The sequence below is a fragment of the Mesoplodon bidens genome (genome assembly GCF_964165515.1).
Source record: "Mesoplodon bidens genome assembly, chromosome: X".
In the NCBI taxonomy this organism is placed as follows: Eukaryota; Metazoa; Chordata; class Mammalia; order Artiodactyla; family Ziphiidae; genus Mesoplodon; species Mesoplodon bidens.
Window position 1 is genome coordinate 28,382,631 of NC_138163.1, and position 14,818 is coordinate 28,397,448.

Below are 14,818 nucleotides of genomic sequence, written 5' to 3' on the forward strand. Positions count from 1 at the left end.
GCCAGACTTTTTCTGGGGTGTTCTGTTGCTGAGCCATATCACAGAATGACATATCGAGACCAAGGTGAAGAAGCTAGTTAGCAGGAATGATCCAGAAACACTGATCCAGAGAGTAGGAGACAGTCTGCAGATTAGGGAAAGGAGTGGGTGGGCCACAGGGCAGAGAAGCCAGATCACTGAGACACATCATTGAAAAGACTAGATCAGATGGGCGATCAGAGAGACAAGCTGAGGGGCAAGCAAAGCCCTCAGAAAAGAAGCACAGGACGGGCCTGTCTTGGCTCAAGTTACAGTGACATTGCATGTAGGCTGGCAGCATTCTTCTTGTATGTGGTGAGGGCTAGCATCCTTCATGAGGCTGGGCACAGGTTTTCAAAGCTTTCAGATGATGCCACACAACTTTCACCCTTTCTCTGGTCAGCAATTTACATTTCTGTACTAACGTTACAATTCTGAAGAGACCAGCTGACAGAGTTACAAGAATGTAGACTCCGAGGCTTGGCAGACCTGGGTTCAAACCCCAGTTCTGCCCCTTGCTAGCTGTGGAACCCTGAGCAGTTTAATTAGCTTCAATGAACTTCCATGTGCGTTGGTGATAATATCATCTCACGGGGATATTGTGAGGAATAAATGAGATCACCCATGTAAAGTGTGTGTGATAAAATGTAGATATTACTAATATTAACAATAATCTTCTCAGATTCCACATACCCCCAGGCATTGTTACAATCCCCCACCCCTTCTGCAACCCCCAAATCTTACCCCCAGATCTTCCTCAGGAAAGAGTTGGAAATGGCTGTCTGAGAATGTGTGTGTGTGCATTTCTGTATAGTCTGAAAAAGGCCTTTGCAAACTAGTGCCTGAGTTGGAATAGGAAGGGGGAGTTTTGAGGAGGTTTTTTCTTTTGAAATTACATGAATACATCCTCACTGTGAGAATATATAACAAGTAAGAAGTACTCAAAGTAAATCGTGATGGTCTCTCTTCACCCCCCATCAATCCCACTCCCCACCTCACAGTTATTCACTCACTGTTAACAATCTCCTCTCTATACATTTAGCTGAGGTTTGGGGTTTTATTTTCATAAGTGGGTTCAGACTCTACATATTGATGTGTGACTTGATTTATCAACCAACACCAAGTCTTGGAGGTCTCTCTGTGTCAGGACAAATAAACCCATCCCATTCTTTTCACACCACTGAATAATATTTCACAGTAATGGATGTACCAGTCTACTCATTCAGGAAGAGATATTAAAGTCCTGGGCAAGATGCAGCTAAACCATCACCGGCAGATGGCTGGTCTAGGTACCATGAGAAATCAGGTGTGACTTGTCTTGAATATCTTCCTAGAGCTCCTCTCCCATGAGTCTGGCTCCAAAGCCAGGCTCTGTTGAAGCCTGGCATCTCCTGCAGTCCCATTCCAGCTGAAACCTGTGGCCCTTTGTCCCATTCCCTCGGGGTGGATAAAGCACCCTGTTGCATCCTTGGTGACAGCTCACTGTGACCAGCCTTTAATGCATTCATTATAGGATAGTTTGACCAGAGAATAAGCCCTTTCATTCTTCCCTCTCTCAACCCAAGCTTGTTTGCCTTGTCAATGCTCCACACTGGAGACTTAGAGTCCTCAGTCTGCTCCAGGACTCTAAGGACCAGCAACCAACCTCCCAGGAAGGAACCATGTTCTCTGTGGCTATGACCTAGGACACACAGCTGAGACCAGGTGGTGATGTGGGAAAGGGGGTGGAAAATACCAAGGGAAACACAGAGATGGGGGTAGCTAAGAATGAAGGGAGAGAGCTAAGGGAGACTCTTGGAGGCCCATCAAAAACAGATTGTGTAGGAAGTGAAAGACAATTCAGCGGGAATAATGATGTTTTGCACCACTGCAGAATCTCCTTCTAAGGCCCTCCTGGCAGGTGGGCATTCATCGTTTACTTGCATACTTCCAATGACAGAGAGCTCACTATTTTCCAAGGATGCCTAAATTAGTTTGAATCAGCGTGTGGGTTCCTGAGACAGAAAACAGGAAAGTGTTAATGGCTAAAAGAAAACAAATAACTGTCTAGGATATGAGCAAAGGAAGAGTAGACTGAGAAGAGCATCTGTTGGGGATGGAGGGAAAAGAGACCTGGGCAGCAGAGAATACTGGTGTGATAGGCAGAATAATGGTCCCCACACCACCAAACATGTGCACATCCTAATCCCCAGAACCTATGAGTATTTTACCTTACATGACAAAAGGCACTTTGCAGATGTGATTAAGGATCTTAATATGGGGAGGATATCATGGATATCTGGGTAGACTCAAAGTAATCACAGGGTCCTTTAAAAGAGGGAGGCAGAAGGGTAAGAGTCAGAGGAGGAGATGTGATTATGGAAGCAGAGGTCTGAGTGATGTGCCATGAGCCAAGGAATGTGCTCAGCTTCTAAAAGCTGAAAAAGACAAGGAAATTATTCCCTGCTAGAGGCTCCCGAAGGAATGCAGCCCTACCAACACCTTGATTTGAGCCTGTGGGACCAGTTTGGGCCTTCTGATCTTGAGAACTAAGATAATAAATTTGTGTGGTTTAAGCCACTGTGTTTGTGGTAGTTTGTTACAGCAGCAAAATGAAACTAATACAACCAGGCACCTGACAGTAGGAGAGAGGAAAGGACAACTTTAACATGCCTACAGGTCACCTGGAGATCTTGTTCAAATGCAGACTCTGCATCAGTAAGTCTTGGGCAGGGCCTGAGATTTGCATTTCTACCAAGCTGTCAGGTCATACCAACGTTCCTGATCTGATACATCCTTTGATTAACAAGAGGATAGAAGAAAATCAAGAAAAACACCTGTGTAACATTTTACTGTTCATAAAGCCTTTTTGCATCCATCATATCTCATTTTTATCATACCCACAACACTGAGAGGTAGGTATTATTGTCCCCATGCCACACATGAGGAAGCCAAAGCTAAATCAGAGAGGTGAAGTCATTTGTCCACACAAAAGCACAGAAATAGCGTCAGGCTGGCCCCCAGGTGCCCTGACTCTAGAGCCTGTGCTTCTGCCATTTGACAGTGGTTCCCACCCCTGGCTAAATATTAGAATCACCTGCAGACCTTTTAAAACTCCAGATGCAGAGGTCAAATCCCAGACTAATGACATCAGAACCCCTTGGTGTGTGACCCAAACATCACTAGTTTTGGAATCAACAAGTGATTCCACTGCACAGCAAAGGTTAAGAACCGTTTCACTAGAGCATTTCACTAGAGCAGCATCAGCATCAGCATCACCTGGGAACTTGTTAGAAATGCAGATTCTTGGGCCCACCCCAGAACTAACACATTCAGAACTCTGGAGGTGAGGCTCAAGAATCTGGGCGTTAACCAGCCCTCCAGGGGATTCTGATGCACTCTTGAGTTTTAGCATGGGTTTGAAAAGGGCCACCTTGACTCCACGCATAGAGTCAAGGGCTGGGAAAACAAAAGCACACCTTAGATCCAGGTATAAAATTAGGCCAGGTGCTAAGTGACTGAAACCAGCCTCCTAATGGATGTACCAAAGAATAAAAACAGTTCTCAGGTTGGCAACTAGAATACCAAGTCCCCACGCCACAACCTTTCTGATCCTTTGTAAGAGAGACATCTGCCAAAGGCCCTCTCAGACTGTCAAATAATATTTGCTTCCAACTCTGCACCTTGCTCTTCACTCCCTCACTTAAAACACTAACCTTTCCCATTTGTGCTCTGACCTGAACTGAGTAAACAAGCTTCTAACCACTCTTCTCCCCACCCCTCTCTTCTTGGTATCCAAGATGAGAGTAGCAGGCAAAAGGTTAGTTCTAATGTACCTGAGCAAATGGATATACAATCTAAAATAGCAGTGAGCTACACAGCCGCCCTCCCTGGGCCCATCTCACCTGCCTCAGCAACACTGCCGCCCTTTGGCCTAACTCTATCCCTGGAAAATGGAAAATTCCACAACCAAACATTAGAGTAGATACTTTCCAGAATGGAGCTCACCTCCCCTTCTCCTGTTCCAGAGATGCCTCAAGTCTAAAGGATCAAGAAAAACAAGGCTAATATGATCCTGCAATCACACTCCTGGGCATATATCCAGAGAAAACTCTAATTCGAAAAGATACATGGACCCCAATGTTCACTGCAGCACTATTTACAATAGCCAGGACATGGAAGCAACCTAAATGTCCATCGACAGATGAATGGATAAAGAAGCTGTGGTATATACATACAATGGAATATTACTCAGCCATAAAAAAGAATGAAATAATGCCATTTGCAACAACATGGATGGACCTAGGGATTATCACACTAAGTGAAGTAAGGCAGAAAGAGAAAGACAAATACCATATGATATCACTTATATGTGGAATCTAAAATATGACACAAATGAAGTTATCTACAAAACAGAAGCAGACTCACAGACATAAAGAACAGACTTGTAGTTGCTAAGGGGGAGGGAAGGTGGGGAAGGGAGGGATTGGGAGTTTGGGATTAGCAGGTGCAAACTATTATATGTAGGATGGATAAACAAGGTCCTACTGTACAGCATAGGGCAATATATTCAATACCCTGCAATAAACCATAATGGAAAAGAATATGAAAAAGAACGTGTATATATGTATAACTGAATCAATTTGCTGTACTGTAGAAATTAACACAACATTGTAAATCAACTACACTTCAATAAAATATTTTTTTTAAAAAAAAGAAAGGCAAAGCTACAGGATCGAGAAAGTAGAAGGCAGGGAATTTCCTGGTGGTCCAGTGGTTAGGACTCCATACTTCCACTGCAGGGGGCACAGGTTCAATCCCTGGTCAGGGATCCTGCATGCCTCACGGTGTGGCCTCACAAAAAAAAAAAAAAAGAAAGAAAGAAAGTACAAGACTGGCAGCCACAACTCATGACCAGAGACATGGTCCAACATAGTGCAGAGAAAGTTCTCAGTGAGTATACCCAATAGACAGCAGCTCTCGACAGGGAGAAGGCTCTATTCTAAACTGAATAACAGCTAGTAACAATTCTGTTTTGCTTTTCCTGCCCTTCTGAATCCTCAACCAGTCAAGTTCTGAGGGATGAGAAATAGGGGACCAGCACACCCTATTTGAAAGAATTAGAATCTGAGGTGTTAGGAAACAACAAGTATAGCTGATTCACTTTGTTATAAAGCAGAAACTAACAGACCATTGTAAAGCAATTATACTCCAATAAAGATGTTAAAAAAAAAAAGAAACAGCCTAAGCATGTGGTAACTCCCCTGAAAGTATGCTGGACCCTAAAATAGCTTGCCTGCCCCACTTCCCACTTCAACTGATTATGATCATTTTGCTTGATTAAAAGCAGTCATAATAGTAACTGAGGATTCGTTATTAAGCAAATGCTTAATTAAACTGAGATTAGTTGTTAAGCTAGAACTTGAGGCTTAGGAAGAAAAGAAGTGGACATCTAAGATCAAGCTATGGAGAAAGAAAAAGTGTGATTAGAGTCAATTATATATTCTGCCAGACGGAAGACCTGATGAATGTCCGAGTCTCTCCAAACAAAGTCCTTGAAACATCAGTGAAGGGAGAGAGCCTGGCGAGACAACGGGCAGCAGGTACTTGGGAGTTGTCTAGTAACTTGGTGGTGGGAGGAGGGACTAGCTCAGGACCCAGGGAGACGTCTGCGCTTGGATTGCTGCCTTCAGAGAGTTGGAGAGGCAAGAGGCTGAGGACTGAAAACGAGACGGGGAGTGATTCTCAGTGACCAGCAGTACCCCAAAGAAAGGAAGTTGCCGGCCTGGACTGCCAGCGATGGCCGGCACTGCCTTGCACCTCTGAACCCACCGCTCTGCCGCCCCCCATGAGAATTTGAGCTGGAGAGCCAGCATGCCTTGGTAAGTGGAAATACTGCCACTTCAAGACATGGAGTCATCTTTCTCATTCGGAGTGATCCTTGCTATCCTGGCCTCCCTCATTATTGCTGCTAATGCCCTAGTGGCCATGGCTGTGCTGTCGTTGATCCACAAGAATGATGGTGTAGGTCTCTGCTTCACCTTGAATCTGGCTGTGGCTGACACCTCGCTTGGCCTGGCCATCTCTGGCCTAGTCACAGACCAGCTCTCCAGCCCGGCTCGGCCCACACAGAAGACCCTGTGCAGCATTCGGATGGCATTTGTCACTTCTTCTGCAGCTGCCTCTGTCCTCACGGTCATGTTGATTGCCTTTGACAGGTACCTTGCCATCAAGCAGCCCCTCCGCTATTTCCAGATCATGAATGGGCTCATGGCCGGGGCCTGCATTGCCGGGCTGTGGTTGGTGTCTTACCTCATTGGCTTCCTCCCACTCGGGGTCCGCATATTCCAGCAGACCGCCTACAAGGGGCCCTGCAGCTTCTTCGCTGTGTTTCACCCGCGCTTCGTGCTGACCCTCTCCTGCGTTGGCTTCTTCCCAGCCCTGCTCCTCTTTGTCTTCTTCTACTGTGACATGCTCAAGATTGCTTCCATGCACAGCCAGCAGATCCGCAAGACGGAGCATGCAGGAGCCCCGGCTGGGGCTCACCGGCCCCCACGGACCCCCAGTGACTTCAAGGCTGTCCGCACTGTGGCCGTTCTCATTGGCAGCTTCACTCTGTCCTGGACCCCATTCCTTATCACTAGCATTGTGCAGGTGGCCTGCCAGGAGTGCCACCTCTACCCAGTGCTGGAACGGTACCTGTGGCTGCTTGGTGTGGGCAACTCCCTGCTCAACCCACTCATCTATGCCTATTGGCAGAAGGAGATACGGCAACAGTTCTCCCAGATGGCCCTGGGAATGAAGAAGGGGCTCGCCGCATTCCTCCTCCTTCTCTCGGCCAGGGATGGTGGCCCACAGGGGCCCAGGGAAAGTGCCCATCACATCACCACCATCTCCCACTCAGAGCTTAATGGCTAAGATGGTAAGGGCAGACAAGTTTCAAAGTGCCCCCCTCTCCCTTCTCAGAGCCCCAGCTAGGAGACCAGGTGGAGCTAGGGAAAAGAGAGCACTTGCTTCCAGCAACTGACCACCCCCTGCACCTCCTTACCTCAGACTGAGAGGTAACTAAGGCAGGGTGCTGACTTCCCTCTATAATCAGCTTCCCCATTTGCAAATCTCCATTCCTCCCTGCCCTTCTTTTGCAATGAGTCTGTTTCTCCTGTAGAGGTATACTTACTTAAAGCAAGAAGTGTACTACTGGAAAGATGCTTAAACTCAAATCTTATTTTTGAATACACTAGAGTAGCACTGTCTAATAGAAGTCTAATGCAAGCCACCTATGTAATTTTAAATGTTCTAGTAGTCATATTAAAAAGGTAAAAAAAAAGGAAGCAGGTGAAAATAATGTTTCATTTAACTCAATATATCTAAAACATTAATTCAACATGTAATCAATATAAAAGATTGTTACCCTGTTTTTTTTTTTTTTTTTTTTTTGCGGTAGGCGGGCCTCTCACTGTTGTGGCCTCTCCCCTTGCAGAGCACAGGCTCCGGATGCGCAGGCTCAGCAGCCATGGCTCACGGGCCTAGCCACTCTGCGGCATGTGGGATCTTCCCAGACCGGGGCACGAACCCGTGTCCCCTGCATCGGCAGGCGGACTCTCAACCACTGCGCCACCAGGGAAGCCCTGTTACCCTGTTTTTTAATGCTAAATCTTTGAAGTCTGGTGTGTATTTTACCCTTACAGAATACCTCAATTCAAACTAGCCATGTGCCAAATGCTCAAGAGCCACACGTGGCCCGTGGCTATCATATTAGACAGCACAGCACTGGAGAAATGAGGTTCTGTTCTTTTTAACTGTGTACTACAGTGATTTGCTTTGGTGAAATGAGGAGTCCTGCCCTCCCTGATGTAAATCAGACATTTCATGTAGTGAGGTTGTATAAATGTAGGAACCTGAATTAGATACTAAAGCTTGTCTTTTTCCACACTTCACGGTGTTCAAAACAGTGTATCTTTGGCAAATCGCCTGTCTTGTAATTATTTCTGCTGTTACCCCTCCAACCCACCACCTTCCTAACTCTGTGGTGCCCCTTCCCCTCAGTTGGCCTCTTATGTCACTTGTAGCTACTTGCTGATGACAATGCCAAACCACAAATTCTGAGACATTGAAAGGAAAGAAAGGGAAAAAAGGGGTAGGTACCAAAAAAGGCACTGCCAAGCCCTCCACACTGGACCCACTTTGCTCCTCAGAGCTTGACCTTCTTCCACTTACTCCCAAATTTGCATTTTCCTAAGAAACTCAGTTGCATAAGAGGATGTCTCCAAAATGGCCCAGGAGACCAGCTTTATCCTGCTTTCTTGTAGGTACAGAAAATGACTGTTGGCAACTGGGAATTATACTCAGGCTCCCCCTGGGCAACCCTGGCAGCAGAAACTACAAGAATAGAGTGGGGAAGAAACCCAGGAACCACGCTCAGCCTTCCTGAGCTTTCCTGTAACCCTTTCCACAACCTCCTGGTCTCCACAGTACATTCCTAGAGAGTTTGTCTCTTAAGGCCCTCAACTAGATTATCTCCCTAGAAAGCTGCTGAGCGGACAACAAAAAAGGGCAGAAGAAACCAAAACAGTATGAATTGATTTGTCTGGGATTTGGTACCAAACACAAACACAAATAGTAACTGGGTTTGGGGACAAAATTGAAAGCAGGTTCAAATCAATGCCCTCCTTATTGGTGGTTCAAAGCTTAATTTCCTGGCCTTGCTGCAAAGGACTGATCTTCCCAAGGTAACACAAGCGAAGTGGAATGGAAGCTAGTTACAGAAGAAAGGCAAGAGCTGAGGGGAGGCCAGCTGATTGTTGTGTTATGAGGTTCAGTCTAAAAAACGCTGCTATTCCTGGGAGTCAGTGTGTGCAGTGGGAAAAGCACAGGCTTTGAAGTCCAACAGACCAGTGTTCAAATTATGATTCAGTCATTTAAATTCTCAGAGCCACAGTTTCCTCGTTTGTAAAATTGGGATGATAATGCCTACCTTATTTGGCTATAGTGACGATTAACTCAGACAATGCATAGGAAAATGCCTAGTACACCACAGCACATTGTTAGTACTCAGAAAATGTTCTCTTCCTCTTCCTTAAAAAAACCTAAAGAATACAACATCCAGCTGACCAATTTAAGGGAATCCGTCACATCTGCAGACATTAGGAAAAATGAGTGATGAGAGGTGACTCAGGCTGGAAAAGACAAACATAAATCTAATACTTTAGCAGGATCAAGACAGAGCAGATATAAACAAGGCACTGTTATCATATTCTTGGGTTTAAGAGTAACCGCAATTAAGAACACTGTGTTTACTAAGCCGCCAAGAGCAGAGATACAGAATGCTGTGCTAAAGAGTCTAATGGCTTTCTTTGATGCAGGCTCCTGTACAGATAAGGCAATGCACTGGAGTGGAGACATTTAGATTTCATTCACACATCCAATGTCGTCTCCTGATGGACTTGCAGAGAAGCCAGATCCTGTTCAGCAATTTGATCAAAATAGCCAAAAAGATGTTAAGACCTTGTAGGACAGAATGTAGATCAATTGGGCCCATCTATAATTTCTATGAAAAGCTTATTGTGAATCCATTAAAAAACATTGTGACATGACTAAGTTTTATACTAATTCCTTGGGTAGCTAATGTTATGTACAGCACACCTCCGTTTCAGAGGACTACCCTCAAGAACAGTACGCACAGCCCTCTGGACAGGGTCATTTTGAGTGGTTTCACAAATGTTAGAGGCAGGTTGCCCTGATCCACCAACACTCTCCTGCTTGTCCACATGACCAAAAAGCCCATCTCTGAGAGTTGGCCAGCCAGAGTTGGCCTTGGGATATCTTCTTCCTATATGATGAAGTGTTTGCTGGTTCACATGGGATATGAACTTGTGACTCACTTGCTCAGTCACTGGCCAAACTAAACAGAGACCAGTGAAAACAGCAGGCTCAAGAGATACTTCGAGAACACACAGAACAAGAGGAAACATGGTGTTGACAGCTGGGCAATGAGAACAGCAATGGGCCCAAGGCCAGACCCAACCCCTTGCTGCCATCAGCCACTCACTTATTTTGTGACTCCTTCAGTACCTTCCATGTCATCCTTCAAATGGCTGACTGGTCTGGAATCTTCTCCTTTTAATTAATAAATCTTCATTTGTTATTTCTTGCAGTCATATAAACTCAATGATGGTACCTACAAGTGTCAGCTGGCATTCATTCATTCATCTGTCCATCCATCTACCTACCCCACAAGCATTTATTGAGGGCTAGGTGCTAAAACTACTCCAGCTTTCCTGGATTTCTTTTAGAGCTATATATTGATGTATACATGATGTTCATTATTTTTTTCTGATTATAAAAGCAATTTTTTTCATTTTAGAAATTTTTGAATATACAGAAAATCATAAAGGTGTCTATAATTATAGCACCCAGAGATGATCACTGTTATTTTCCTTCATCTGTTTTCTTCACTTAATATTATATTGTGCTATTTTCCTATGTCATTAAGCTTTCTTCAAAAACATGAGTTCTAAGGGTTGCATGTTTTTCAACATGAGTATATAATATTTTAACCATTTTTCTATAGTTGTACATTTATGTTATTTCCAATTTCTCACTGTTATAATACCACTGTAAATACCCTTGTATATAAATCTTTGACATGTCTGTTTAATCCCCTAAGATAAAATTCTTCAAAGTAGTATTACTAGGTCAAGGAGCATTAAACACTTACAAGAATTTTGATTCATACTTTTGCTGGCCTTTCTTGAAGGGTAATGTTTCCCTAGGATATTTGCTATGAGGAGTCAAAAGTGAGCCATAAACGAACAGACCACAGTGGTATGAATATCTCAAAGAAATAAAAGTGCATGGCTTCCTGAAAGCATAAACCATACCAAGGGGGCTGACCAGTTTATTTTTTAACAAAAGGAAACCTGTTGCTATGCCCTACTGCTAGAGTTAATCTGCAAATCCAGAATTCTGGACTAATGGGACACAGCAGTCTATCAACACCCCTCACAGGACAACTGCATCATTGATACAGCATCGTGTGATATACAGATACCAATTTCGGTGTGTTTTCACTCTTAAAATCTTCTGATAGTGGCTTTGTGAAATACCATAAATTGCTAAATAGGCACGAGAATATGAAAATATGATCATATGGAGCCAGGAGCCAGGTCTTGATGCAGCTGAAGCCTCGAAGCCATAGTCTCGCAGCCTTGCTGACCAGGAAAGATGTGCTCCACCTAATGGATCCACTGTGGCAGGGTGAAGTGTGGGAGAGCTTAACATGCTACTAGCCAGCCATATGTTCACTGGATTTACAAGCTGTTGGGACCATAAGCAGCCACTGAGCTCAAAAAGCCCTCTCATGAGGAGTCCTAGAAACAACAAATGCAGCTGCTAAGGGTCTCAGAGTCTGTTTTAATGCACAAAGCAGCTCCTGTTTCTTTCAAAATGCCTTCTACACAATGGGGCGGGCAGAATTCATTTGCTCCAAAGCTCCAGAGGGACTAAAATCAGACCAAGAACCTGGGGGCTGGGGGGTTCTCTATTTTTTTAGGTTTGTTTTCATTTGGTGTATGTTACCCAATAGTTCCATGATTGAATTATATTTCCCATTTAATATAATAAATCCATATTGGTTCCAGTTCTATCTCAACTGAGTTGACACTATGGCATTAAAAACATGATGAACATGCTGAGATAACAGTCATTGGCCCAGTAAAATGCCATGCTGTCTCACAAAACTGTTCATTGTGCTTTTACCACTCATAATAGTTTTGCGGATTTGCCCACTGAGCCATTCGACAAATACTAAAGCACATCCTATGGAAGAGCAAACTGATGTTATCTCAGTCATCTCTGTCATCTCAGACGTGGTTTAAAAAGTAAGAAAACTGAACCAAGAAATTAGAGCTGAATGGCTGTGAGGTTATTTCAAATGTGGAAAACGGGCTCATGATCCAAAATTCCAACTACCACTTTAAGATTACCAGGTCCCTTAGTAATCTTATGCAATGATGTGTTAAATTATTTTTCTTATTTACTAAATAAACAGGAGCCAAGGATGCATGAAGAGTGTTTATAAGGAGTTAGGCACAGCCCCAAATACAACTGAATTCTGATGCCGAGACACTGGATAGAGAGAAGAGATATCCTTTACTGAAACCTCAGGAATTAAGATTAATGCGAGTGGTCATGCTAACTGAGAAGATATGAAGATCAAAAATATTATCCCTTAAGGGATATGTTTTAGTGAATAGAAAAGAAGTATTTATAATCAGGTTCTTAGAAGTTTAATCATTCCTCCCATAAATTTATAAGCCTAACAACAGACTTCTTTGCATGGGAGGAAAGAGGGTGAGAAGTCTAGTCCCATGTCCAAATTACTCAATTTGAAATTAGTGAGATCTGGGACTTCCCTGGCAGTCCAGTGGTTAAGACTTCACCTTTCAATGCAGGGGGTGTGGGTCAGGGAGCTAAGATCCCACATGCCTCGGGGCCAAAAAACAAAACATAAAGCAGAAGCAATATTGTAACAAATTCAATAAAGACTTAAAAAAGAAGAAATCAGTGACATCTGTATCAATATTTCTAAGTTCTTCAATAAATAGTATTACCTACAAGAACAAACTCCTGTGTGTATGGTATGCTCACTTAGACTGGGGAGGAAGAGGGGGCTAGTGAGGAAGGAGGTCATGGAGAAGAAAGGCCAACAAAGGAAACATAAGGAAGAAGTAGAAAGTGGAGAATAAGAAGAAAATGATATATTTGCAGTCACAGGTCTCCAGGAAAGTAATTTAAATCTAGTCTTACAGTTAAGTGTCAAAGAGTGATCAACCACAACAACCATTGACCTTCTTTCTCCCAGGGTGCTATAAAGGCAGGGGAACTAATGAAATCAGTATTCTTTACTGCTCACCTGCCATAAACTTTAAGTGACCCTGGACAAGGCTGAGTCAGTACACCTCTAGCATGGTGATTATAAGCATGGGCTCATGACCCAGATGGCCTGGGTTAGAATCCTGGCTCTGCCATTTCCTAGGAATGAAGTTTTTACCTTTCTGTGCCTCAGTTCCTCACCTGAAAAATAAGAATAGTACCTATCTCATAGGGTCGTTGAAAGGATGTAAACAGTTTTATCAACATAATACACTTAAAATAGTATCTGGCACATAAAAGCTTTATACGCCACTTTGGAAGATAGTTTAGCAGTTTCTTACAAAACTAAACATACACTTACCATACAATCCAGCAATTGCACTCCTTGGTATTTAACCAAATGAGCTGAAAACTTGTGTCCACATAAACACCTGCACGTGAATATTTATAACAGCTTTATTCATAATTGCCAAAACTTGGAAGCAACCAAGACGTCCTTCCGTAGGTGAATGGATAAATATACTGTGGTACATCCAGAAGTAAAAAAGAGAAAATGAGCTATAAAGCCATGAAAAGACATGGAGGAACCTTAAGTATATATTACTAAGTGATATATACTTATATAGAGTATAGCCCATATAAGCCTAAGAAGGCTACATACTGTTTGATTCCAACTATATGACACTCTGGAAAAAGCAAAACCATAGAGACAGTAAAATGATCAGTGGATTCTGGGGGGTCGGGGGAGAGGGAAGAATGAATAGGCAGAGCACAGAGGATTTTTAGGATAGTGACACTACTCTGTATGATACTATAATGGTGGATACATGTCATTATACATTTGTCAAAACCCACAGGATGTTTAACACTGAGAGTGAACCCTAATATAAATGATGGATGTGAAGTGATAATGATGTGCCAATGTAGGTTCATTGACTGTAACAAATGAATCACCCTGGGTGAGGAATTTTGATCAAGGGGAAGCTGCATGTATGCGGGGGTAGGAGGTACACAGGAAATCTCTGTATCTTCCACACAATTTTGCTATGAATCTAAAACTTCTCTAAAAAAATTAAGTCTATTAAAATTTATTTTGGGGCTTCCCTGGTGGCGCAGTGGTTGAGAGTCCGCCTGCCGACGCAGGGGACACGAGTTTGTGCCCCGGTCCGGGAAGATCCCACATGCCGCGGAGCGGCTGGGCCCGTGAGCCATGGCCGCTGAGCCTGTGCGTCTGGAGCCTGTGCTCCGCAATGGGAGAGGCCACAACAGTGAGAGGCCCGCGTACCGCAAAAAAAAAAAAAAAAAAAAAAAAAAAAAAAAAAAAAAATTATTTTGAAAAGGTAGTACTTTAGATTGACAATTAAGAAGACACTGTGGGGTGGTAGAATGAGACAGAGGAGGAATCTGATAACTATGTGCTAGCCTCAAATCTGCCATAATCAGGCTATATGACTTAGGACAAATTTTCTTAGCTTTTCTGGACCCTATTTTGTCTACCTGTACAAAAAGGGGAGTAGAGCTCAGTGGGGCTTAACCTTGTTTGGGTTGGTCCCTTCCAGGCTACCCTCCACACAAGGATTATCTTCCTAAAAAATAAAAGCTGGTTATATTATTCCCTACTTTAAACTTCCTTTGCCTGGCCCCTCCCTCCAGGATAAAAGCCAAACTCTTTCTTAGGGTATATAGAGACCCTTCACAATTTGACCCTTTTGGCCACACTATTCTAATTTCCTTTCATTCTAGCCCATATTTCTTTTTTTAATTAACATTACTTTTCTGTTTTCAAATCACCTTATTTCTTAAAAATATTTATTTATTTATTTAGGCTGTGCCAGATCTTTTTTTTTAAATTAATTAATCTATTTATTTATTTTTGGTTGCATTGGGTCTTCGTTGCTGCACACGGGCTTTCTCTAGTTACGGCGAGTGGGGCTACTCTTGGTTGCGG

General features: G+C 43.4%; 1 protein-coding gene across 1 annotated transcript; it reads left to right on the forward strand.

Moving 5' to 3' along the window:
- Positions 1-5,907: 5,907 nt before the first annotated feature.
- Positions 5,908-6,915, forward strand: GPR119 (G protein-coupled receptor 119; the record flags this gene model as incomplete). The annotated part of the gene is made up of 1 exon (XM_081222194.1): positions 5,908-6,915. The coding sequence occupies one exon, from the start codon at positions 5,908-5,910 to the stop codon at positions 6,913-6,915; it is 1,008 nt and encodes a 335-aa protein (XP_081078320.1).
- Between the last annotated feature and the right edge of the window lie 7,903 nt (positions 6,916-14,818).